At 40.4% G+C, this 23,904-nt stretch overlaps 2 protein-coding genes across 3 annotated transcripts; both read right to left on the bottom strand.

Moving 5' to 3' along the window:
- Positions 1-2,273: 2,273 nt before the first annotated feature.
- LOC131239026 (uncharacterized) lies at positions 2,274-2,927 on the bottom strand. The gene has a single exon (XM_058236588.1). The coding sequence runs from the start codon at positions 2,925-2,927 to the stop codon at positions 2,274-2,276; it is 654 nt and encodes a 217-aa protein (XP_058092571.1).
- An 11,178-nt stretch (positions 2,928-14,105) lies between these two features.
- Positions 14,106-22,856, bottom strand: LOC131240552 (MDIS1-interacting receptor like kinase 2-like). Of its 2 annotated transcripts, XM_058238843.1 has the most exons (3): positions 20,336-22,856; positions 18,560-18,945; positions 14,106-14,127 (listed from the first exon to the last, which is right to left on the bottom strand). In XM_058238843.1, exons 1-2 carry the CDS (start codon positions 22,830-22,832, stop codon positions 18,587-18,589), a joined length of 2,856 nt encoding a protein of 951 aa, XP_058094826.1. In that variant the 5' UTR covers positions 22,833-22,856; the 3' UTR covers positions 14,106-14,127; positions 18,560-18,586. The 2 variants fall into 2 exon arrangements, with proteins under 2 accessions (XP_058094826.1, XP_058094825.1); XM_058238842.1 differs by lacking the exon at positions 14,106-14,127 and having other exon boundaries at positions 18,527-18,945; positions 20,336-22,855.
- Between the last annotated feature and the right edge of the window lie 1,048 nt (positions 22,857-23,904).

Here is a 23,904-nt window from a genome sequence, read left to right as displayed (position 1 = left end):
CTGTGTGGTTCACTTGAGCTTTGAATCTGCCTAATTTTTCGGTACATACTCTAAACTGATCTTGCAAAATGGATAGATGGCATGGATAAAAGCCCTACATTATGGTCGGCCCCACGGAGCCCTGCCTGGACAAATTATCATCTAGGCTGGTAGGATGCAATCCGCTTCCCAGCTAGCTACTGTCAAAGCTATGTGGGCCCCACCATAATCTATGTATTTTATCCATGCCATTCATCCATTTTTCCAGTTCAATTTAGGGCATGAGCCAAAAAATAAAATAAAAAATGAGGTAGATTCAAAGCTCAAGTGGACCACACCATACGAAACAACGGGGAGAGCTATGTCTATCACTGAAACCTTCCTGAGGCTCGTGGTAATGTTCTTTTGTCATCAACCTCTTCATAAAGGTACACAGCCCATGATAAAATACCATGATGTATGTGTTTTATCCATGCCATCCGTCCATTTTTCCAACTCATTTACGGGCATAGACCAAAAAATGAGGCAAATTCAAAGCTCAAGTAGACCACACCATAGGAAACAATGGAGAGAGCTATGTCTACCATTGAAATCTCCTTGAGGCCCACGGTCATGTTTATTTGCCATCCATCCACTTTTCCAGCTCATTTTAGGTCATGAACCAAAAACATGAGGCAAATCCAAAGCTCAAGTGGACCACATACAGGAAAAAATGGGGAGAGCTATGTTTACCATTAAAACCTTCCCGAGGCCCGCACTAATGTTTATTTGTCATCAACCTATTTATAAAGATACACCACCCATGTTTGTGTTTTATCCATGCTATACACCCATTTCCGGCTCATTTTAGGACATTAGAAGAAATGAGGTAGATCTAAAGCTTAAGTAGACCACACCATAAGAAACAATGGGAAGAGATATGTCTACCATTGAAATCTTCCTACGACCCACAATAATGTTTATTTCTCATCAACCTGTTTATAAAGGTTCAGAGGCCTTGAGGAAGGGAAAACACAAATACAAGCTCCCTCCAAAACTTCTGTAGCTAACATTAAGCTTTCAATCCTAAGTGTTTCGTCTGGTCCATTTGAACTTTGGAGTTGCAATCTCATTTTTGGGCTCATGCCGAAAATGAGCTGAAAAAATGGATGGAATGTATGGATAAAACACATACATCATAGTCAAGCCCATGAAGCATTGACACTAGCTAGCTGGCTGGCGTTGGGGTCCCTAGCCATACCTTTTCTGCTAGTACTGAGGTGGCTATTGGATGGTGCTCTATGGCCCCCTCCATGATGTATGCATTTTATCCACTCTGTCCATCTATTTTTCCAGATCATTTGAGGGCATCATCCCAAAAAATTAATGCATATCCAAATCACAAGTGGACCACACCACAAGAAAACAATGGTGATGGAACGTCCATCATTAAAAACTTTCTAGGGCCTACGTAATGTTTATTTGCCATCCAACTTGTTGACTATGTCACAAAGACATGGACGAAGGGAAAACACAAATATCAGGTTCATCCAAAACTTTCGCGGCCTCCAAGAAGTTTTTAATGGCAGGTGTTCAATAATAATTGCTTCCTATGGTATGGTGTAGAAGAGATTTAGGTCTGCCTCATTTTTTATCTCATGCCCTAAAATAATCAGGAAAAATGGGTGGACGGCATGGATAAAACACAGTATGTCATGGTGGGGCCCACAGAGCACCCTCCGATAGCTACCGGCCACTGACAACTTCAGTAGCCAATCCGGGTCCCCTTATTATTTCAGCAGGTACTACGGTCCAAGTTCTTTTTTTTTTTTAAAGGTGGACTGTTGCCACTATATTTCATTCAACAAGAACATGTACATCCATTCGGGTGGGCCCCTATAAAAAGGAATAAGACCACCTATCGTAAGCTACAAACAAAGAGAAAAAAAGCTACGAACACGGGCAAGCACCACAAGGAGTAGAACTGAACAGGGGCGCTAAATGGGAAACAATAGACCAAGAGGAAGGAGGGCCAAGGGAATGCAGGAACAGCCCCCGCTAGAGACGAGCAGCAAACCCCCCCCCCCCCCCTGGGCTGGGGAAAAAACTAATCAGCCTATTCTTTTCTTTGGTCTGAAGTGCCTGAGCATGCCCATAGAAGCTTTATCCAGAAGGAGAGAGCCTCTAATGGACCTAGGAAGGTCGGCCTGAGCTAGGAAGAGCGCGTTGGGGGACCCACTGCTGGCTGACTTGGCGAGACCATCGGCAATGGAGTTGCCCTCCCGCAGGGTGTGGGAGAATTAGATGTGCATGGGCTAAACAAGCTGCAGAATCTTACCCAGATTATACCAAACTTTCCAATGGTATGATGACCTGGGGTTTCGAATCGCATCGAAAATCGCTTGGGAATCAGTCTCCGCAATGATGTTGGAGAGCCCCATGTCCCTACATAATTGAAGGCCATCTGCCATTGCTTGGGCTTCGGCAACAGTATTGGACACCTGACCATAGAAGTTGTGGAACACGAAGATAATGCATCCCTGATGGTCTCTACAAACACCACCACCTCCACCGATCCCTAGATTACCCCTTGCCGAACCGTCGACATTGAGCTTGAGCCAACTCGGAGGCGGCTTAGCCCAAGAGATGATTCGCACTCTATCGCTGGTGGAGTTAGAGGGAGAGTCCAGCCCAAAAGCTTGCATGATGGAATTCCTGAGGAGGGACGAGGAACCGGAGTTGGGTAAGAGAGAACCTATGTCCCGCAGCCATCTCGCAACTTTCTGAATAGTAGGGCCTGGACTGAACGGGTTGTTCTCAAATCTAGCCGTATGCCTCCCTAGCCAAAGCTCCCAGATGATGAAGGAGGGAGCAATACCCCAAATAAATAGCCAAGGCGAGGATCGATTAGCAGTAGAGAACCATTGATGGAGCCGAGAGTGGATAGTTTGATCTCGGATGAATGGCATGTGGAAGAGGTGCGCGAAGTGGCTCCAAACATGAGCAGCAACTGAGCCGGTGCTTAGGAGATGGTCGAGGTCCTCCCTATTAGGACATGGGCCTGATGGAGGAGAAGTTTGGAGGAAAGAGACCGGCTGACTGATGGCCTGATGGAGGCGCTGAAGGGTGGGCTGCTAGACGAGCTACAGCCGAGCACTGAGAATCTGAATCGAGGGGATAGCAGGTACTGTGAAAATGGGGCTGTCCAGCCGCCCCTGGCAAGGGCTGGGCTGATGGTGGTTGATAGAATGGAGGGGAGAGTGGGAGTTGCTAGCAGACTGCTAGATGAGAGAGGGCTGGTGGATGAGATCTTCTGTAAATCTCGCCTAAGGGGCACCTGGACTGATGCCTAGACTAGGGCTGAGCATGCTCTCACTGAGCTGAGAACAACCTGTAGGACTGGGACCCTGCTGAGCTGAGGAAGGACCAGGCGCCGGAAGATCGTGGCAAGCCTCATTGCTGCTGTAACATTCACACTTCGATACTAAGCAGACCCCAAGTTTCTGGACAGCAGCATCAACCGGGATGGCATTACGCATCACTTTCCAAAGAAAGATGGCCAACTTGGGAGGAAAAAACTTATTTCATGCCCAGGCCGTCCAAGGGAGCTTAGGCCTGATAGCTCTTAACACGTTCCAGGCTAATTAATAGAGAATTTGCCGGATGAGTGGAGCTTCCAAACAAGTTTATCCTCTCTCCTGGATAGAAAAATCCTGCTGTCACGAATGACTTGGATGGCAGCTGGAGGGAGCAACTCTTCAACAAGCGTAAAGTCCCAAGCACCATTGGAACCCCAAAGGTCCTGAAGCAGGATATCGCTGATTGGGGCTCGGGGTAGAGAAGTGGTTACGCCCAACGAATCCCTTGCCCTGTCCAGTTTTGCAACCAGAATTTGATTTTACCTTCCCCAACCATCCACCTGGGATTGTGTATGCAAAAAAGAAGGTTGGATCTGATGTCTTTCCAAATGATAGACCCCGCAGATCTACCAGTGTTGCGGTGGAGGAAGAATTTGGGAAGGTACTTCGCCGAGAACAGCTTGGCCCATAGCGACCTCCCGCTGATGAGCCTCCAAGCCATTTTGCACCAAAGGGCCTGCATGATGTCAACCAATCTCCTTAGGCCTAGCCCCCCTTATCTAGAGGAGTGCAAATGTCACTCCATTTGATCCAATGATGCTTCTTCCCAACCTCTGAGTTGGCCCAGAAGAAAGTTGCTGCTATCTTCTCGATGTGGTGGCATACTTTCCTAGGGATGTTGATAGCAGACAAGATGTGAAGTGGGATACCGCTGAGGACGTGCTTGATGAGAACCAGTCTGGCAGCCTGATTGAGGAGCTTGCCTTTCCACCCTGCAATTTTGTGTTCAATCTTGTGGATAAGGGGGAGGAGATGTTGGAATCTGACTCGCCCTTTAAGAATAGGGGCCCCAAGATAAGTCAGGGGAAAGGAAGCTTGATGAAAGTCGATTAAGGAGGAAATCTGCCTGGCCCTGCCTGGCGTGGCTCTCTTCGGGAGAATGAAACAACTCTTAGATGGATTGACTTTCTGCCCAGATCCCTGCTCATAGGAAAGAATGAAGGAAAGGAACACGCGAATAGAGGAGACCTTGCCATTGAGAAAATGTCATTAGCAAAACTTTCTACTAAATCTAATGAAATTAAAATCTTAAATAATAGCAATTAGTTGTAGGAATAGGCTCTGTCTCAATTGTTGGGTGAAGAAAGTAGCCCCGCATTAGCTCTCGAATCCAAGAAAATTCCTTCTCTAATCATGTTATCACTGCAACACTACCCACAAATTAACTTGATGAGTTTCATCCATCCAATTATACTATGAGATTCTTCAGTTGATGCATTATAACTGCATGGAAAGACTCTAGAGAGAGGCGTTTGACTAGCTCTTGTGCTACATGTGGCATGATTGATTAAGATTCTAGATTAGGCCGAATGCAAGCAAGTGTCATTGACAATGCAAATATGACTTCCTTTGCAATCTCAACCGATTGGTTGCAAGAGGTGTGTCAAATACATTCTTCTGGATTATATCTTGGCCACTTGAGAAGATGATATCCTCAAGATGCCTTTCCATTATCACTTCAAATTTTACAACTCCTAAGGGCCCGTTTGGATAGGAGTATTAGGGTGGAGTACGTTGGAGTAAGTTAGAGTGCACAGAAAATGAGCCTCTTTATTGCCCGTCAGTGGATTGTCTCCTATCCAATTGGAGTAGACGATCCAACGCCCGTATGGTGTGCATGTTTGGACGGTGATGGAAATCGAAATGGTCCAGATGCGGTGGATGTTTGGCCGGGCATGGGATCGCATGCAATCCCATGCAATCCAATGGTTGGAGTGTTTGGACGGTCTAGAATTTGAAATTGACGGTCACTTTCTGTATTTGAAAGGGTGCCATCGACCAGACTGGGTACTCCACGGGGCACCATGATGTCTATGTCTCATCCAAGCCGTTCAATGGGTACCGTCCAAACCTGTGTCTCATCCACGCCGTACATATATATATATATATATATATATATATATATATATAAACAGGAACAGATGGTCAATACATGTATAACCTATCAAATGGTCAGTATAGAAACTTAAATAAGCCAGAAATGGATCTGTATTTCTCATAAATAATTATTGTCTACAAAATCAGCTCCTATACTTAAATGCTGGAGTGTTTAAGGCGTATCTCAATACGCAAACCGTATCAAGCAACCCCCATGGGACAGTCCATGTCAAATATGGGCCGCACATTCATGGATGTGTTCCATCCATTACATTCATTGTGGTAACCGATAGAATTGGCAAATCCATGTCAAATTAAAACTAGAGATGTCGAGAGATATCAATACCATAAAGAAAATCCAAAAACCTACATGCAGACTATAATATAGTAAATCATCACACGGCTCTAGTCCACAAAAACCATAAACATAAGTCGAAAGAAATAATCAAAGTTACAACAATAATATTTAAATTTTAATTATAATAAGCAATGCAAAAAATAGAACCAACAGGCCCACGGAAATCGCAACGACTTTCTCGCTATCCGATCGAGCAAGATCATCAGTCGATGTCGCCCTCTCCACCACTTCCTGTCTCGTCTGGGTTAACTGATGGGTAGCGTGCTGGATCTCGATCTCAGCAGATGCAACGGCAATCTGTAAACACGGAGACTCTAGCAGTGGTCTAGATGGCTCACATGCCTTACCGAAAAAATTGTCTCAGCATGCTATGACCTCCTTCCAGTTCCGAAACGCACGGTGCCTACCGCCACTGCATCCCTCAACCTCTACACACGCCTCATCCCAAGTGTTATATATCCCAGGGCGTCGTCCGACAAGGACAACGTAGAACTTTTCTTTACCCATCTGCAATGGCATGCATGAATTATTTTTGTGATATATCAAAAAAATGAACATCCGTAATTCAAATAAGCAATACTAATCTTATTTTCTGAATATCAAAGTCGTATGTATGTACCCTTCCTGCATTTTATGAACTGACTAATCCAATCTGAGTTAATGTGCATAATGCAAGCTGGTGAGTAGATATACCGAATTGCTTCCAAAACATATTTAGTCATTAAAATAGCAGTCATAATAGTATACATTAGGCATACCATTCCATCACACAAAAATCTAAAATATTAAAAAAAATAGTATACGGAAACAAACATGACAACAATATTAAGTTATTACATGCCCATAATAGAAACCATCATAATAAACCCATTAACCACACCCTCGCAGACAGAACCATCACCTCCATCACCGAAGTGATCACGGAGTTTTTCCTTTAACCATTCCACTCGGCGCTCGGGTCGAAGACTAATAAAGAACGACGCCAACAACTTGTCCTTACTCAGGATCTCACCAACATCGATAAATTCTTTGGTGGTCAGGCCTTTCACCTCCTCGAGCATATCAAGTACTTTATTAGTACGATTAACCTGTTTGTCAAGCCCAAATTTCATCATTGACTCGGCAACGGTATTCAATGAGGCCCCAAGTACATCATATGGACGAGACGGGCGTGATCGTTTCCTTGTTACTATCCCTCCGCGATTACCATTGGAATCAAGAGTACGAGTAGGAGTGCCACGGGACCCGTGATGTCCCATCGCAGGACTGTCCGATAGTAATGGAATGGTCCTTGTGGAGTCTGTAACGTAATCCTCTGATAGATCTATCGTATCATCCATATCATCATCAACAGAATTCCATGCTTCATTAAGGTAATACAGGGAAAAAAATCATAATAATGGGAAATGAATGGCCATTGTTAACATTCAGTGAACAGAAACTCCATCAATGTCATCATCTAGATCGAAAGTCGTTGCGCAAGCCAGATGGATGGCATGGACCATGAGACTCATGTCGCATACATGGTACATGATAATGGAAGATGGGTAACTCCAATGCCCAGTTAGGCACATCTGGCTTCAATGATTTCCAAATTCACACAAAGAAGAAAACCCAAATGTGTTTTACATGAATTGGTACATTAAAAGATGATTCAAAGACATGCTTCTACGATTTTTGTAGCATAACTTCAAGGGATAACTGGGCATGTAGTTGTTATAGCAGTTTTTGGGAAACATACCATAACTCTAAAAATCATATAAAATTACAAACAATAACAAAAACCCACATCAGAATTTGACCAAAACTCATTAACTTTCGTATTGAAAATTTAAAAATTCCATGCAGATATATATATATATATATATATATATATATATATATATATATATATATATATATATATATATAATTCCTTAACCGTAGATTAGCTGTTAATTCTCTCTCTTTTTTTTATTATATATAATCAGTATTGTTCAAGGTAAAAGTACATTATGGCAGGATCACTCAAAAATAGGCAAAGTGGGTGAACCAAACCACCCACACGAAATTGTGCCAGCCAAATCTAACTGGCAATATGATCTTTACCCTTTAAAACCAATTATAATCAAACATGCATAGATGCCCAAAATGACAAATTGGCTTCATATAGCCAACCTTACTTAGGATTAAGAACCTAAAGAAAAGTAGAGAAGACAACATCGACAAAATAAGAAAATTGGCAACGATTCGATAGTGGTCAACAAATAAACGGAAACAGTCAAGATACGAAGGTAAAAAAGGAGTGCTTCAATTTCAACTACAATGGTTTAGAATCTTTCATCCTGGAGACTTGGTGCATTGGTCATCCACTCTTAGGGCTGCCATATCAACATGTAGATAATTGAACCATGGGCCCTGATTGCACACAATGAAAAGATTTCTCCTGTGCACCAAGGCCCTAAATATTCTTTATCAGTTACCCATATAGGAACAAAAAGAAGACATGAAAAATGGGAGAGAGCTTACAGAATGCAATTAGAAACTTACCGTATCCTTTTATCTGGTTTCAGGGAAGAGTGAGAATGCAAGACAAATTATATAACTCTGCTGAGTGTTTTCCCTGCATAATCAAATGAAGATTTGAAAGAAGATTTTTTTTAAGTCATTAAATTATTGCATGTCAAAAGAAGAAATTTTGAATTAAATAGGACATATAGGCGCATTCCCGTAAATAACCTGAATTGAAAAAAAAAAAAACAAGTCTAGAGTAGGAAAAAATTGCAAGCTAATGAGAGTAATTGAAACATTAATGTCAAGCAATATGTAGAGAATAGGTGAGAAGTAAACAACTAGAGAACCCAACATTTGACAGCTTACATCAAAGATCCCTAGCTTCAAATTCCCCAATAGTTGGCCACAAATAAAAAAGTTGTCATTGAAAGAAATGAAATCAAAATCCAAACAGGAACTACCCAAAAAATAATGAAAAGAAATTGATAAAAACCATCAAAAAAGCAAATACCTCATTTGTGTAAAGACAAAGAACAAAAAGAAGAGAGACAATGGAAGTATATATTCACTTGCTCAAAAATCATCCGAATTTCATAGTTGGAGAGTTATATAAAAGAGGTGTGCATGTATGCATTTGGGCAAGAAGGTGGGATATGTTAAACAAGAAAAACTCACGGATCAACTATCCGAAAAACGAGCAAGCTTCCTCTATCGGTGTATGCAGGTTTTGAGGGACATGAAACATGCGCATAAGGTCATCTTGTTAAAATATATATATATATATGAGATTAAGGTGTCCAGTACCTCGGATTAGTAATAGCACCCTCGAATCTCAGAATCTGAATCACTGATGCAATAAGGGTAAACCAGATTTGGCAAGCAATCACCATCACACTCATGATTAGTGAAACCTATCTAGTCAAATGGTTCACTAATTGCATATAATGACTGGATGGATGTGCCTCAATAACTGGGTCCCAATGAGAAATGGACTGAGTAACTTGTTTCATAATAAGCTTTTTTCCTTAAGAAGCAAAGTAAATATTATTTCTCCATGAAGACAGCACAGTGGATAACATATATCATAATAACAGGGATATTGTTTTGTCTATCAAACTATGAAACAAAGTAAAGAGTGATCTACAATAATATTTCATAACTTTTAGTTATGTACAACAGCAGAAAATGCTAAGAATGAGAGAGGGAAAAGGTAAGATAAATAACTTGGAGCATACCAGAGATCTTTATCTAAGGCAATGGTGGAGATCAAAGAGCACTCTGAGTTGGAAATGAAAGCAAATCAACTATTGGATATGGAGACTGTTAGATTTTAGATTAACCCAAAACCAAAAATCCTGAAACCCCTATTATTGGAGAACCCTCACAACAGTACAAATAAGATTTTACAAAACCCCCAATTTCTAGAAACAATGAGCAGACAGGTTTCGAAAAATGAAATCCATTAGTTCAATACAGACTGTCTTAAGCAGAATCAGTCCTTCTGGATGCGGTGCCTCCATGTCAGATTTCACGAAAATGCCCCATATCCAGAAATTGGGGGTTATTTGGAGTGGGATTGAAGAGTAGAAATAAGATTTCACAAAACCCCCAATTTTCAGATACCATGATCAAAATGGTTTCTGAAAATCAACAATAAGACTGAATACAGACTGTTTGAAGCAGAATCAGTATCTAATTTAAGAAAATCCAAATCAGAATAAGCCACGACGCCCACAATCTGATTTCATAAAACCCCAAATATTCAGAAAACATAGGCAAAGAGGATTACGAAAATGGAAGCAGTCAATTGCATACAGGAGGATTGAAGCACAAACAATCTTCCTGGATTATCTATTCCAGCAAATATTAAGTCATCACACTCTAAAAACCTGAAACCCCCGATTTCTGGAGTGCACAATACATAAAAAATCAGATCGCATAGAAACCCCCAAAATCCAGGGGCCTGTAAAACTGGACATGCAGATCGGAAGCCAATGGCCCTCTCACAGAGTGGTGCAATGACATGCATGACAGATTCCCAACTGTATGCCACCGTATCAGGCCATAGGAGGAAGAAGACGTACCTGCGTGTATCAACGGTGATGGCTGTGATGGCCACCATCGTCGAGAATACCTGAGATTTATTAGATGATGAAACTGGAGAGATGATCCTTCCCGCCACTGCTCCCGCCATATCCAGCTACCTTCAATCCCATCCCTTAGTCCGTGAGAAGGACTGGGATGGGCTCGAGGAAAATCCAGAGATAGAGGGGTGAATCCAGCGGTCAATCCAGCAAGAGAGAGAGAGAGAGAGAGAGAGAGAGAGAGAGAGAGAGAGATGTATCTGGTGCTGAGATGCAATCCAGCGGTCAATCCAGCAGGCGACACCCCCCTGCGCATCTCTCTCCCGTCCAAACAGGCGTCTGCCCGTACTCTATTGGATATGATGCCGCTATCCAACCTACTACGACCGAATCCAACCTAATACTCCCGTCCAAATGGGCCCTAAGTTAAAGACACGTCTTATTTTTCAATCGCCTACGTAGTCACAAACTCTAGATTGTGGACTATCATTTTCAAATGTTCTTTTCTTTCACATGGTAGTGGCATGCCCGATGAGCAGCCTAATCTTTGTTTAAGGTCATCTGTGTCAGCTACCTTGTGTATAATTTAGATGTCCAACAAGCATTCCAAGTTAGATGTGTGACACTGAGTGCAACGGTGCCTGTGGGGAGGGTTCTCAAGAGTGTTATGGTGCATTTGTAAGAAAGATTATAGAATGGGAAGCAAAGGAAATAGTCAACCAAAATGCTCCACCAGAGAATTTCTATGATATGGTTTTCAATTTTATGTATGGAGCTCATGGATGTGTTACATATCATATATCTTCTAAGCCTTATCCAAATTATTTGGCTTTATTGGTTGAATCTTATTCCATCATTCCACTCTATCTAAGAACAAATCTTCAATTAGATCATAAATTGTCAAGTTTTTTCTAGCTACTTTCAGGCACATCCTCTTAATCCTTTCCCTTACCCTTTTACAGCCTCTAACGTGTGCCAATTCGCACCTAACACCTGCAATTCTTGGTGTTCGTTGTTATAAAAGTTTCTCTCCATATGCTTTCTCGAAAAATGACTTCCAAAGAAAATGCAAATCTCTCCTTTAATTTTCTAATCCCCCATACAGGGCCCTTGGGAGCTTGGAAAATGAAAGGAAAAAAAAAAAGTGACATTTCTTTAAAAGCTATTTTCCAAGTAAGCTTTTGAGAAGGTGCAAAAAATAAATAAATTTACAGGATGCTTGGAAATATTTTTTAGGACTTCTTCTATGAAAAAGATTTCTTAGAAAATGTTTTGCACCAAACTGTGAACTTATAATAAAGGAAAATGTCATTTTCTTGAAAAATATTTTTCCACCCAAAATACTTTCTTAGCTCCTAAACATGGCCTTAAAAAATAAAAAAAAATAAAAAAAAATAAAAAAAAATAAATAAAAATAAAAAATCCCCAACCCTTTCCTATTTTCCTATTCTCCAAATGCTTTCTTGGTACATGGCTTTTAAAGAAATGTCACTTTCTCTCCTTTAACTTTTCAAGCTCCCAAATAGAATATTTTACTTTATACAAAAAAATGAAATTTTTTTTTTTTTTGCCATCAAATATTAATAGTATCTCATATATGAAAAGGTTACAGAAAAAGTGAACTTAACAACGAAAAGTAAATCATTCTCTTGAAAAAAAAAAAAATCATCTCAAGTATTTTCAAAGCTCCTTAACAAGTTTTGAAAATGTTGTTAGATGTCTTTAACTTGTACATGAAACAAGGGATCGATCGATATATCGACCACCCTGGTCGATCAATCTAGTGAACAAACATGGGTTTGATCGATGGACCACCTTGGTATAAGGGACGATCGAGTTTATACATATATGGATAGGTCATGATTGATGGAAGGATAAATCACATGGATTCAAATTCAGCTTCTTTGAGGGTAGTTTTTATGGCCTTCGAATCGCCACGGAATTGGAGGTCTTTCTCGTGGGAGAGAGACGGAGAGGTCCCCCTCCCGGTGTGAGATTGAGCGTGAACCTGCGTAGTCAAATATTCTATTTGATATTAAATAATACCAATGACTAACAACTTCAGGAGAAAAATCCCCCGACAAAAAAAAAACCTTCAACACCCGACTCTATTCAAGGATTGCCCGGGTTTCAGTTCCTGACCTCTTTCAAATCAAAAGGGCTTCTGCCTTTCGTCCCAGTAGATCGTGTGATTTCGCCAAGAGCTTCTTAGTAGATACTCACCTAAGCAATCCAGTTTTGACCCTACGCTTTCCAGCTCCCGGATATCCATTCTCGATCAATATAGTGAACCTCCAATCATACAGACTAGTCTTTGGATAAGTTTTGGATAGTCTTGATCGATCGTACTATTGGGTTGATCAGTCGATAGAATTTTAAAAATCCCAATTAACTCTTTCGATTGTTTTTAGCATGTTCGGTTAATCAAACATAGCTTATTTGATTGATTGAGGACTGCTCGACCGATATCGATCAATCGGTCGACGACACGCATGGTTCCTTTGTAAGTGCACGATCTGTTTCTTATTTTAGACGTTATGCTCTCTCTCTCTCTCTCTCTCTCTCTCTCTCTCTCTCTCTCTCTCTATATATATATATATATATATATATATATATATATATAGTGTAATCGAGATTATGATATTCTAAGGGCGATTCTAAGACATTAATCCTAAGGGCTTTAGAGAAAAAATTAAGAGTTTTAGAGGGATTTGAAGGGGTTCACATCGGTGTAAGTGCTTCTATCTCTTGTAATATTAATTTTACAGTAGATTGCTTGTTGCTTTGTGCCATGGATTTTTCCCACGAGGGTTTTTCCATGTAAATTCGTGTGTTATCCGTGTGCTTTGATTTCCTCTTGTTTGATTCAAATTCAGGTTTTCTTTTATGCTATCCCAACAAAAAATACACATCTATGTTGAAGTTCTTTAGAGCATGTGGTCTTTTAAGGGGGAAAAAAAAAAAAAACCTCCATACCAAAATGAGGAGGCTTATTCAATTTATGTGAACTAGAATATATCAATGAAACATAAGGCCCTCTTAATGATAATTTCATACCTCTTAATATCAGGTTTGAATGTAGATAAAGGGTCAAGCAACTCTTTATGCCTTTTAGATTGGAGTAGATTTGGTAGACACTTTGGCTTAACGTATAATATAATTATCTCGAGTCACATTGCTGGAGTGTGAAGTCGTTGTTCTTTTTTCTCTCTTTTTTTCTTCTTTTCCTCTTCAATTAACAAAACCACAATTGATACCTTCTCTCACTGATAAATATACCCATTCTTCTCCTAATAATACATAGAAAACAAGTATTTTTAGAAATGTAATACATCTCCTAAAAGGTAAATTCTTTAACTTAGAAGACCTTCAGCTAGAAGATAACCATCACACAATAAAACATTTTTATTCTTTCAACATACTTTTATTACATATGAGTTTTGATCACCAATCATATAAATCTACTTTTTTTAGAGAAAGGTGGGAGCACACCACCTATAACTTTGTTGACACAATAAAAATAATGTACAAATATTCATGTGGGAGCCACGAAGAAAGACAAGGCTTCACCTGAAAATCTACGTTTTAGATAAACATCGATTCCACACACTAAAATTACGTATATATCATAACAAGAAAATTACCTTATCCACATTCAATGATTTTCATACAATAAACACAAGTAGTAATAATTTTCTTGCCACTACACACCCTCAACCTTGATAATTTTCATCCCCCCAACTATGCCTTAAGATCCTTAGTTGATATAAAGTAAGTGCATGGAATGGCCATAGAGAGAAGGAAGACCCACCAATAGGCAACTCTTGAGCCACATGGTGCATGGTTGGCCGAGAGTTTGGATCTGGCCGAATGCATGAAATTGCCATGGACACCACAAATATGACTTCATGTGCAACCTCAGCCGTCGGGTTTGGAAGACGTTGGTCCAACATATCCTTTAGCAGTATATCTTGTCTACTTGGTGATGTCAAAGAGGGGATGAGCTCCCCAGATGCCTTCCCATCATGGCTTCAAGTGCCACAACGCCAAACCTATATATATCGCATTTTCCAATCACCCTCATTTTATATGCAAGCTATGTAAGAAGGAAGATAGTCCAATCATGATCTTTTCTCCTTGTTAATCATTAATAACTAAACTCTGTAAGAATGGATGTGGAAAAGATGTGTGACTTACCACTACGGTGGGATCACCAACATAGCTGCAAGTAGCAAGAGGTACTTCAGGGAGCAACATGCCGATGACCAAGGCAAAACCAATTCCAAGGATATTACAACTATGGTTGGTCCTGCATCTAAGCATAGGTAGACGGATTCGTAAACTAAGATCTTCCTCCAGATCTAGCACGCAGGCGTAGATGGAAGGGAATCATAACTACTGACTACAACTAAGAGTTAGTCCAACATGTTCGCAGGGACAAACCGAAACTAGATCTACTGTAAGGGTCTTCGCTACTTCTGAGCAGTAGTGGAGAACTAAACCCAGATACACAGCGTTGTGCTGGGTTATAGTTTTGACTTTGGATTCAAGGAGAAATCCTTTCTTTAGATATGTTTCTACTATTTATAGCTTACAAGAGGACTGAGAGAATAATCACTCGTCCACGTGGCTCTTTCATGTGTAACCAGCTAGGAAAGGGCGGTGACATTTATTGATAATGATCTTATCTTTGTTGAATGCTCAGAATGTGTTTTAGGGCTAGCATGGCTAGAACATTGTTACCCTTATCCGGAGATAACATAAATACAAAAAACAACCCTACAAAGATGACTTGTCCTTCAAATCTCAGGCATATGCTTCTCAAATATCTTATATGCCACATGGCTCGATCCACACCGCTTATCTGATCCAGATGGATCTTTGTACAAACACATATATGGCAAAGCTGTAGAAAAATCTAAACTTACAACGAAAAGTAGATTATTTTCTTGAAAAAAGATACCCCTCCCCAGTGTCTTCAAAGATCCTTAACAAGCCTTACAAATACTCATCTAATTATTTTATTGTAGGACTTCAAAATAAGGAAAAAGAAGATAGTTACAACAAGGGCAATTGGAAGTTCTTTGGAGCACCTTCTCTTCTAGAAAAGAAAAAAAAAATCCTCTATTCCAAAGTGAGGAGGCTTTGTCCTTTTTTTGTGAAGCTTGGAATGTATCAATGAAATATAAGGCCCTCTTGATGATAGTTTTGGACCTCTTAACATCAGGGTTGAATGAAGAGAAATGGTCACGTAACTCTTTATGCCTTTTAGACTGGAGTAGATTTGGAAGACACTTTGGATTAAGGTTAGTATAATCATCTTGATTCACATTGCCAAAGTGTGAAGTCGTCGTTCTTTATTGTTGAGGGTCAAATATTGTATATCAGACCCTATTATTGCCTGGATTTTCAAACATAATACTACTTAACGGCCCGATTTAAATCGTGTTTGTGTTGCAGGGCGTGTTTACGAGCCTGGACTGGGAAAAGGTACTAAAAGCATAGATTTAACAGTCTGAAATCACCAAGGCAAGCGATGGACCCCAGGAGACCAAGATCGACGGATGTGCACGCCAGTGATTTAAGAAAATCGAGAAACTAAAGCTCAAGTGGCCCGAAAGACATCCAGAATGCAAGATCACAGGGTTCCCACCATCCGTTCAGCTCGAAAATTCATACATCGCCTGAGGGCCATAAATTAACCGTACACATAAAATTTCATCCATTGAATCGCTGTGGAAGTGACCCAACGGACAGATCAGCCCACAATTTACTGATCTGGGGCCCACCTGATCTCTGGATACACCTCATCTTCGGTCTTAACGCCTTAAATCATGTGAAGAACCAGATGGACGGAGGAGATTGTGTACATACACCATGATGGACCCCACGTGTGCATTGCATGTGTACAGTGTGCACGTGCACCAGTCGTGCACCCGTGCACTCAAAGTCAGTCATCAGGCGCTGACCGACAAAAACTCAAAATTTTCAAAAACGCAACAGCGTTAACGCTGTCCGTCTGTGGGTTTGCTTAGTGGGCCCCACTCATCATGTAATTAGAAGATCCAGGCCGTCCATTAAGATTGCAAAGGCCTTATTACCAAAGCCTAGGTGACAAAATTCCTAGAAACAATATGGATGGGTTCCTGGCAGTTCAAAACGGAAGATGGACGGTGGACTGAACCGGCTTGTGGGCCACACCAAAATCAAACTGAAACTGTCCCTTCCCGAACTGTTCTTCATCCTGAATCCAATGGACGGCTTGAATTTCTCAAAACAACAGTGAAGTGGGCCCCACCATCGTCACCTGTTTCGCGGTCCGAAAAAATCGGACGTTCCGAAGCGTCCTGGCCCACTGGCGATGATCAGATGTGCGATCTTAACCGCCCATCATACAGAGGGGCTCACTCTAGCCAAGCTCATGTTGTCTTTATGCACTCATACATGCGCAGGTGCTGGTCTCAATGATCACAAAAGGACTGTCTTACAACTGTTGCAGCTGATCTCTTCCATGGGTTACGCTGAATCTGATCCAAAACCGACCATCTCCGGTCGAAATTTCGAAGAGAATCCGGTGAACGGAGTGGATCTCCTGTCTGAATTTAAGAATGGGCCCCACCGAAAAAATAGCGTAAGAATTCGATTCCTGCTACAATTCGGACTGTGAAGACGGTTCCAACTCCAGCAGCGTGCGTGAGGAGTTTCCGCTCTCTCCAAGCCGACGGCCTTTTGGCCTATAAAAGAAAGAAAAAGAGAAAAGAGAAGGGATCGAAGGTTTTTTTGGGAGGCAGGAACGTGAGGCTGGAATAGGATTGAGATCTGGTTCTCTCTTTCCTTCTTGTTCTTTTCTTTCTCTTTTTATTTTTATTTTGTTGCTTTGTTCAGCCCATTCATGTGTGGCTAAACCTCTTAGCTAGGGCTAAGAGGTGAAGCCTGTAGCGAGATGGGAAATTCTATTATATGCTTTTAATGTAAACTCATGAACTGAATTTGTTTTTAGTTGATTATGGAAGGAATGTGTTTAGTCTTTAATGGTCTATTGTGACTGAAATTACAATGGGCCTGCAATGGCTTTGAATATTTCCTTTTTCCTTTTTTATGACGTCAGGGAGCCCTGTTGTTCACCATCGTCTCCTGGGCATGGTAGGATGATGGTACCCTTCCTAACCTTCATAGCATGTTGATTGGTTGGTGATTAGTTTAATTCTGTTGTTAACTTTGTCTCCTGGGTATGGTTTGGTGATGGAATCTATTCTAATTCATATACCACTCATCTCGTGAAGGCTAAATCAAATAAGTTCAGTTTGATTTTCATGATTCCTGATGCAGGCATAAGATCTCTCTGATCTCTACAAGTGGATCCTCTGAATCCCTAGTTTCCCTTCCCTGAATTGTCTAAAGTTTTAGATAATTATTCCACAATTATTCCCTCAAATTCATTGATTTTAGATCACATCTTAGTCTAGTTCTAGTTCTACTTGGTTTCAGATAACGTACAAGTATTAGTCCCTTGGGATTCGACCTCGGTCTTACCGAGTTTATTACTACATCACAACCCTACACTTGGGGAGTGAACATTTATCTCTTTTTTTTTTTTCTTCTTCTTCTTTTCCCTTCCAATTAAAGGAACCACAATTGATACCTTCTCTCGTTGATAAATGTATCATTCTTCTTTTCATAATAATATGTTAGTATAAAATTGGAATTTGAAAAAAGTATTATAACTCCTAAAATATATATGTAAATTCTTCGGCTTAGAAGACTTTCAGTTAGAACATATATAACCGTTACACAAGAAAACATTTTTTATTTTTCAACATACTTATATTACATTTGGGTTTTGATCACTAATCATAGAAATCCACTTTTTTTTTTCTTTTTTTTTCTTTTTTGTTTTAGAGAAAGGTGGGAGAACACCGTCTATAACTTTATTGATATAATAAAAATTATGTACAAACATCCAGGGTGGGAACCACAGAGAAAAAGATGGACCTCACCTGGAAATCTAAATTTTCCGTAAACATGGATTAATTCCACAACACTGAATTGCATACATATCATAACAAGAAAAACACCTTATCTACATTGGATGATTTTCATACATTAATAAACACACATAATAATATTGTCCTTGCCACTGCACCCCCAACCTCACTATATGATTTTCTTCCAGCCAACTATACCTTGAGATCCATCAGCTGGCGTAATGTAAGTGCGTAGAATGGTCCTAGAGAGAAGGAAGGCCGACCAATAGATAGCTCTTGAGCCACGTAGTGCATGGTTGGCCGAGAGTTTGGATCTAGCCGAATGCATGAAAGTGCCATGGACACCTCAAATAAGACTTCCGGTGCAATCTCAGCCGTTGGATCTGAGAGACGTTGGTCCAACATATCCTTTAGCAGTGTATCATGTCTACTTGGTGATGACAAAGAGGAGATGAGCTCCCCAGGATGCCTTCCCATCATCACTTCAAGCGCCACCACACCAAAGCTATATACGTCGCATTTTTCAGTCACCCTCATTGTAAATGCAAGCTCTGCAAGAAAGAAGATACTTCAGTCATGATCTTTTCTCCTCCTTAATCATTAATAGTTAAACTCTTAATCTTGTATCAAAGTCACCCGGGTTTCTTAATCAAGGTTTCATATCTTTTAGTTTATTGTGCTTGTTAAGCCCAAGACATCTTTCTAAACTGTGCATATATATGCCAACTGAGAAGTATGTAGCACATCTGTGAGGTATTGAAGATGGGCCAAACTTTTGGATGATCTTGCTAAAAAGTCAAGATAGTTCACTCACCAGCCATGCTACATGTATACATTGTGTAATGTTGGCATTGATTTTTTCGAAAACTATCCATTGTTTTCACATGGTGGTGGCCTGCCTAATAAAAAACCAAATTAGTCATTGTGTTGGGTGATCTGCATGGTTGGGCCTACCTTTATGTGTGCCTTAGGTGTCCCAAGTTCATGAGAAGTTGGCACGTGTAAACCAGAGTGCATCGATGTGTCTATAAGTACTGTTGTAGCTACACATTTCATTTGGAAGGTTTGGGTGATATGAGCATTGTTTCAAGGATTTTTCCAATCTTGGAACTTCTTTTGTTGCATGAGGCATTCACTGTGTGGCACATTATATCAACGGTTTCGATCATAGAGCTGTTGAACCCTTGTACAATGAAGGAAAGCCAACCATTCTCAGGGATCTCTTGGTTGAACATTGTAGAGGATGCCATATTTCCATATGCATCATTTTCACATTTACTGGTATGGGCCAGAAGCAATGAGATTTTTCAATCATTTCTTAAATAGTGATGACTCATCTATCTACACCTGGTACCCATGTAAATCAAACTAGACCATTTGAAAAGATGGCCCCATATTGTAGATGAAACAGATCCCAAAAATTACACTTATTGGAGGATTTTATCCATCCAACAGGTGGCCAACAAATGTACAGTTAAGAAAAATAGTCAGCACCACAAATTTAATAGCTAATAAGGTATGGTTAAGTTAGTTGGGTAACTTAAATCATGGTTAGACTTAACATGCAGCCAGATTATCTCCACTATGCATAATGTAAAAAAAAACAATGGACTACAAGTGCATCTAAGAGAAAACATTAATTCTTACTTTTATCTTCATTTGCATTGTTATATTAGTTTTGACGTTGGGGATTGTAAAAATAGAAACCCAGGTATGTTTATTTAAAAGGCCTCTTACAGCTTTTGGATCAAGGAATCTTCCAGTTGCCCTAGATTGCAATATTTGACAACAATATGATAACTTATGCACAAACCTTAGTATATGTAATTGCCAAAAGAAAAAGAAAAAAGAAAAAAGATAGGAAAGAAGAAAAGCTTAAGAAAAATAAATACCAATTGCTAATAAAAATTTTAAAGCATGGAAAATGAATTAACAGCTAACCCGGAGCGATGTATCCGTAAGTGCCTACGAGCATAGTCCAATTGGATGAATCAGGTATCAACAATCTTGCAGTGCCGAAGTCAGAGACACAGGCCTCAAGTTCCGAATTCAGCAGAACGTTGTTGCTTGATAGGTCGCGATGGACAATTGGCTGGGTGCAATCATGGTGCATGTAAGATAATGCATGGGCCACACCTTTAATAACCTTCACCCTTAGAGTCCAATCCAACTCTACAGCTCTTCTGTCGTTGCTTAGGATGCTAGTCAAGCTTCCCCTTTCCATGTACTCATAAATTAGAAATGAGAATTGAGCATGGGAACAAAAGCCATAAAGCTTCACAATGTTGCGATGACGGATTTCTGTTAATGCTCGAATCTCATTTCTAAAACTTCTTTGATCGGATTGATCCCGACCTTCGAGTGGGTGAAGTTTCTTCACAGCTACTACTTGGCCTGATGGTAGATTTGCTTTGTAAACTTTTCCATACCCTCCAGTTCCGATGCAATATTTGTCGTCGAAACCCTCTGTCGCTTCCACGATCTGTTCAAATGCATCAATCCCATCATAATTCCATATTGAAAATGGATTTCGGCTGCTCCTTTCAAGAACCTCTTTCTCTTTATTTCTCCATCTTTGATAATAAATGGAAGAAACGCAAAATAAAAGAAACAAGACCACCATGAGAGGAAGCACAATGAAGATGACAACTTGGCGGCCTTTTCTTGCATCACCATGGCTTGTTGAAGGAGCATTGCAGGGTCTCAAACCTTGCACTTCACCACATAAGCCTTTGTTTTTTATGAATGCTTCAGCAAGAGCCTTTTGAAAGGCTTTGCTATTGGGAACAGGGCCTTCCAAATCATTGTATGAAAAATCTACGGATTGTAAGCTAAGCATCCCTTCGAAAGATTTTGGAATTGAGCCAGACAACATGTTGTGGGAGATGTTTAACATTTCCAGCATCTGCAAGTTCCCAATTTGTGATGATATCTCTCCATTGAGTGAATTATGGCTAAGGTCTAATGCACCCTGTAGGTGTATCAGGTTGCCTATCTGAAATGGAATACTTCCGTTCAAATAATTTTCACTCAATTTCAGATACCGTAGTTTGAAGCAATTCCCCAACTGAGGTGGTATTGGACCAGCTAGGTTGTTCATTGATAGGTCCAGAATCTCCAAATTGGACAGTCTCCCAATTTCTTGAGGAACCCTATGAGAAAGCTGGTTATCACTTAAATTCAAGATGAACAATGAAGTCAACCTTCCCAATTCCTTTGGAATCTCTCCTACCAAACGGTTTGAAGAAAGACCAAGCACTCTTAGCCGCGTTAACCACCCAATCTCGGGAGGAATTCTACCAGTGATCATGTTCCCAGAGAATTGTAGCATCGTCAAGTTTCTGCATTCTCCCCAGTTCGGTGAGAGTTCACCAAACAACCTGTTGTTGCTGACATCCATGAAATAGAGATGTGGGTATACACCAAAGATTTTTGATACATTTCCAATGAGCTGGTTTCCCTCCAGTCGAACTCTAGTTAACCTGGTGCAATTTCTAAAGCTTTTTGGGATCTCACCATTTAAATGGTTGTCAAAGGCAGTGAAGTGTTCAAGCTTGGTAAAGTTTCCTAAAGAGGAAGGGATGGAACCTGTTAGAAGGTTACTGGACAGCGCAAGCTTATTGAGATTTACCAAATTCCCAATTTCTAGAGGAATTGAACCAGAAATTTGATTGCTGTAGAGGTGCAAAAGTGTAAGGTTTCTCAAATTACCTAAAGCAGGAGGGATTGGACCTGTCAGACTGTTATTGCACAACCCCAACTCAACCAAATTCTTGAGATTTCCTAATTGTGCAGGAATTGAACCAGAAATTTGATTGCTGTAGAGGTACAAAAGTGTAAGGTTTCTCAAATTACCTAAAGCAGGAGGGATTGGACCTGTCAGACAATTATTGGACAACGACAACTTAACCAAATTCTTGAGATTTCCTAATTGTGCAGGAATTGAACCAGAAATTTGATTGCTGTAGAGGTACAAAAGTGTAAGGTTTCTCAAATTACCTAAAGCAGGAGGGATTGGACCTGTCAGATTGTTTTTGTGCAATGCCAACTCAACCAAATTCTTCAGATTTCCTAATTGTGCAGGAATTGAACCAGAAATTTGATTGCTGTAGAGGTACAAAAGTGTAAGGTTTCTCAAATTACCTAAAGCAGGAGGGATTGGACCTGTCAGATTGTTATTATACAACGCCAACTCAACCAAATTCTTGAGATTTTCTAATTGTGTGGGGATTGAACCGGAAATTTGATTGTCAAAGAGGTAGAGGATCTGAAGATGTTTAAGCAGGCCGATTTGAGATGGAATTTTCCCCATGTGTTGATTTTTTTGGAACTGAAGGGAGATGAGTTTGGTCCAACTGGTGAAGAAACTTGGAGCTAGTTCGCCTCTTATTTCATTAGATGAGATGTCAAGCTCTGAAAGGTGAGAAAGGTTAGCCATTGAAAGAGGTAGAACTCCAGAGAGTGTGTTGTTTCTTAGATTGAGACGGAGGAGGTTTGGAAATGACGAGAAGCTCTAGTTATCAAGCTTACCTTGTAAGCCTGCACTCGGTAAGCTTATCTCTATTACACTTCCAAGGCCGTTGCAGGAGATCCCATACCATTTGCATGGAGAGATTGCGTTGGCACTAGCATTAGCAGATGGAAGTGACCATGAATGGAGAGCTTGTGGTGACAAGATGCTGGCTTTCCATTCCAAGAGAGCCTCTGCTTCTCCGATTGTGGATGCTGGTGCTGTTGTAAAGGCATTGGAAGAAAGAAATTCTAACAATAAAAGCAGAAAAGCAAGAGAGAAAGATTTCTGTATGGCCATGGCTGTTGTTGCTTATGCTCTGTTACGAACTTACGATGGATGGGTATTTATAGAAGGAGGTTGATGCTACTCTGGACAAGAACAACTTGTCTTACTCTTACGAAAAAAAAAAAAAAGAAGAAAAGAGTTAATTGATACGGGGGCAAATATGAATTCCCGTAGAAATGCGTGCGCACACACGATCTAAACGCTCCAATTTGTGGACCCTAACTTAGATAAGGAATAATAGGTAGATTTGGTATACCTTTCCAGGCCGGCTTTTCTACTAACTATTATAGAATATAAGCATATCCTATTATAAATTGTGTTGGACCAACTTTCATTTGTGGGTCCATATCCACAATATAAGGCCCGTCGTGTTCAGCCGGCATCTATAGAAAATCATACCGATCCTGACCATAGGTGGGCCACACAGCACAGGGAACAGTTGTGATGTGGACACCCATTTCTAAATATTTTCAGATTTTGTACTAGGCTCCTGTGTTTTGTATATGTCATCCAATCCCTTCATAAGATGAGCCCCACAAGGATGGATGTTGTCATGAAACTTTAGGTCATTCCAAACTTAGGTGGGCCTCAAAATGTGACTTTATTGGTTTTAGGCAGTAGTTTAGAGGGTGTGGCCTACCCAAGTTCTGGGTTGAGGTGAGTTTTCAGCGCCAAGAAGGTGATGGGGGCAGACATGATGGATGGCGTGGAT

This window comes from Magnolia sinica, chromosome 3 (assembly GCF_029962835.1).
Source record: "Magnolia sinica isolate HGM2019 chromosome 3, MsV1, whole genome shotgun sequence".
In the NCBI taxonomy this organism is placed as follows: Eukaryota; Viridiplantae; Streptophyta; class Magnoliopsida; order Magnoliales; family Magnoliaceae; genus Magnolia; species Magnolia sinica.
The sequence above is the reverse complement of the archived record's forward strand: the minus strand, read 5'-3'. Positions and strand labels throughout refer to the sequence as shown.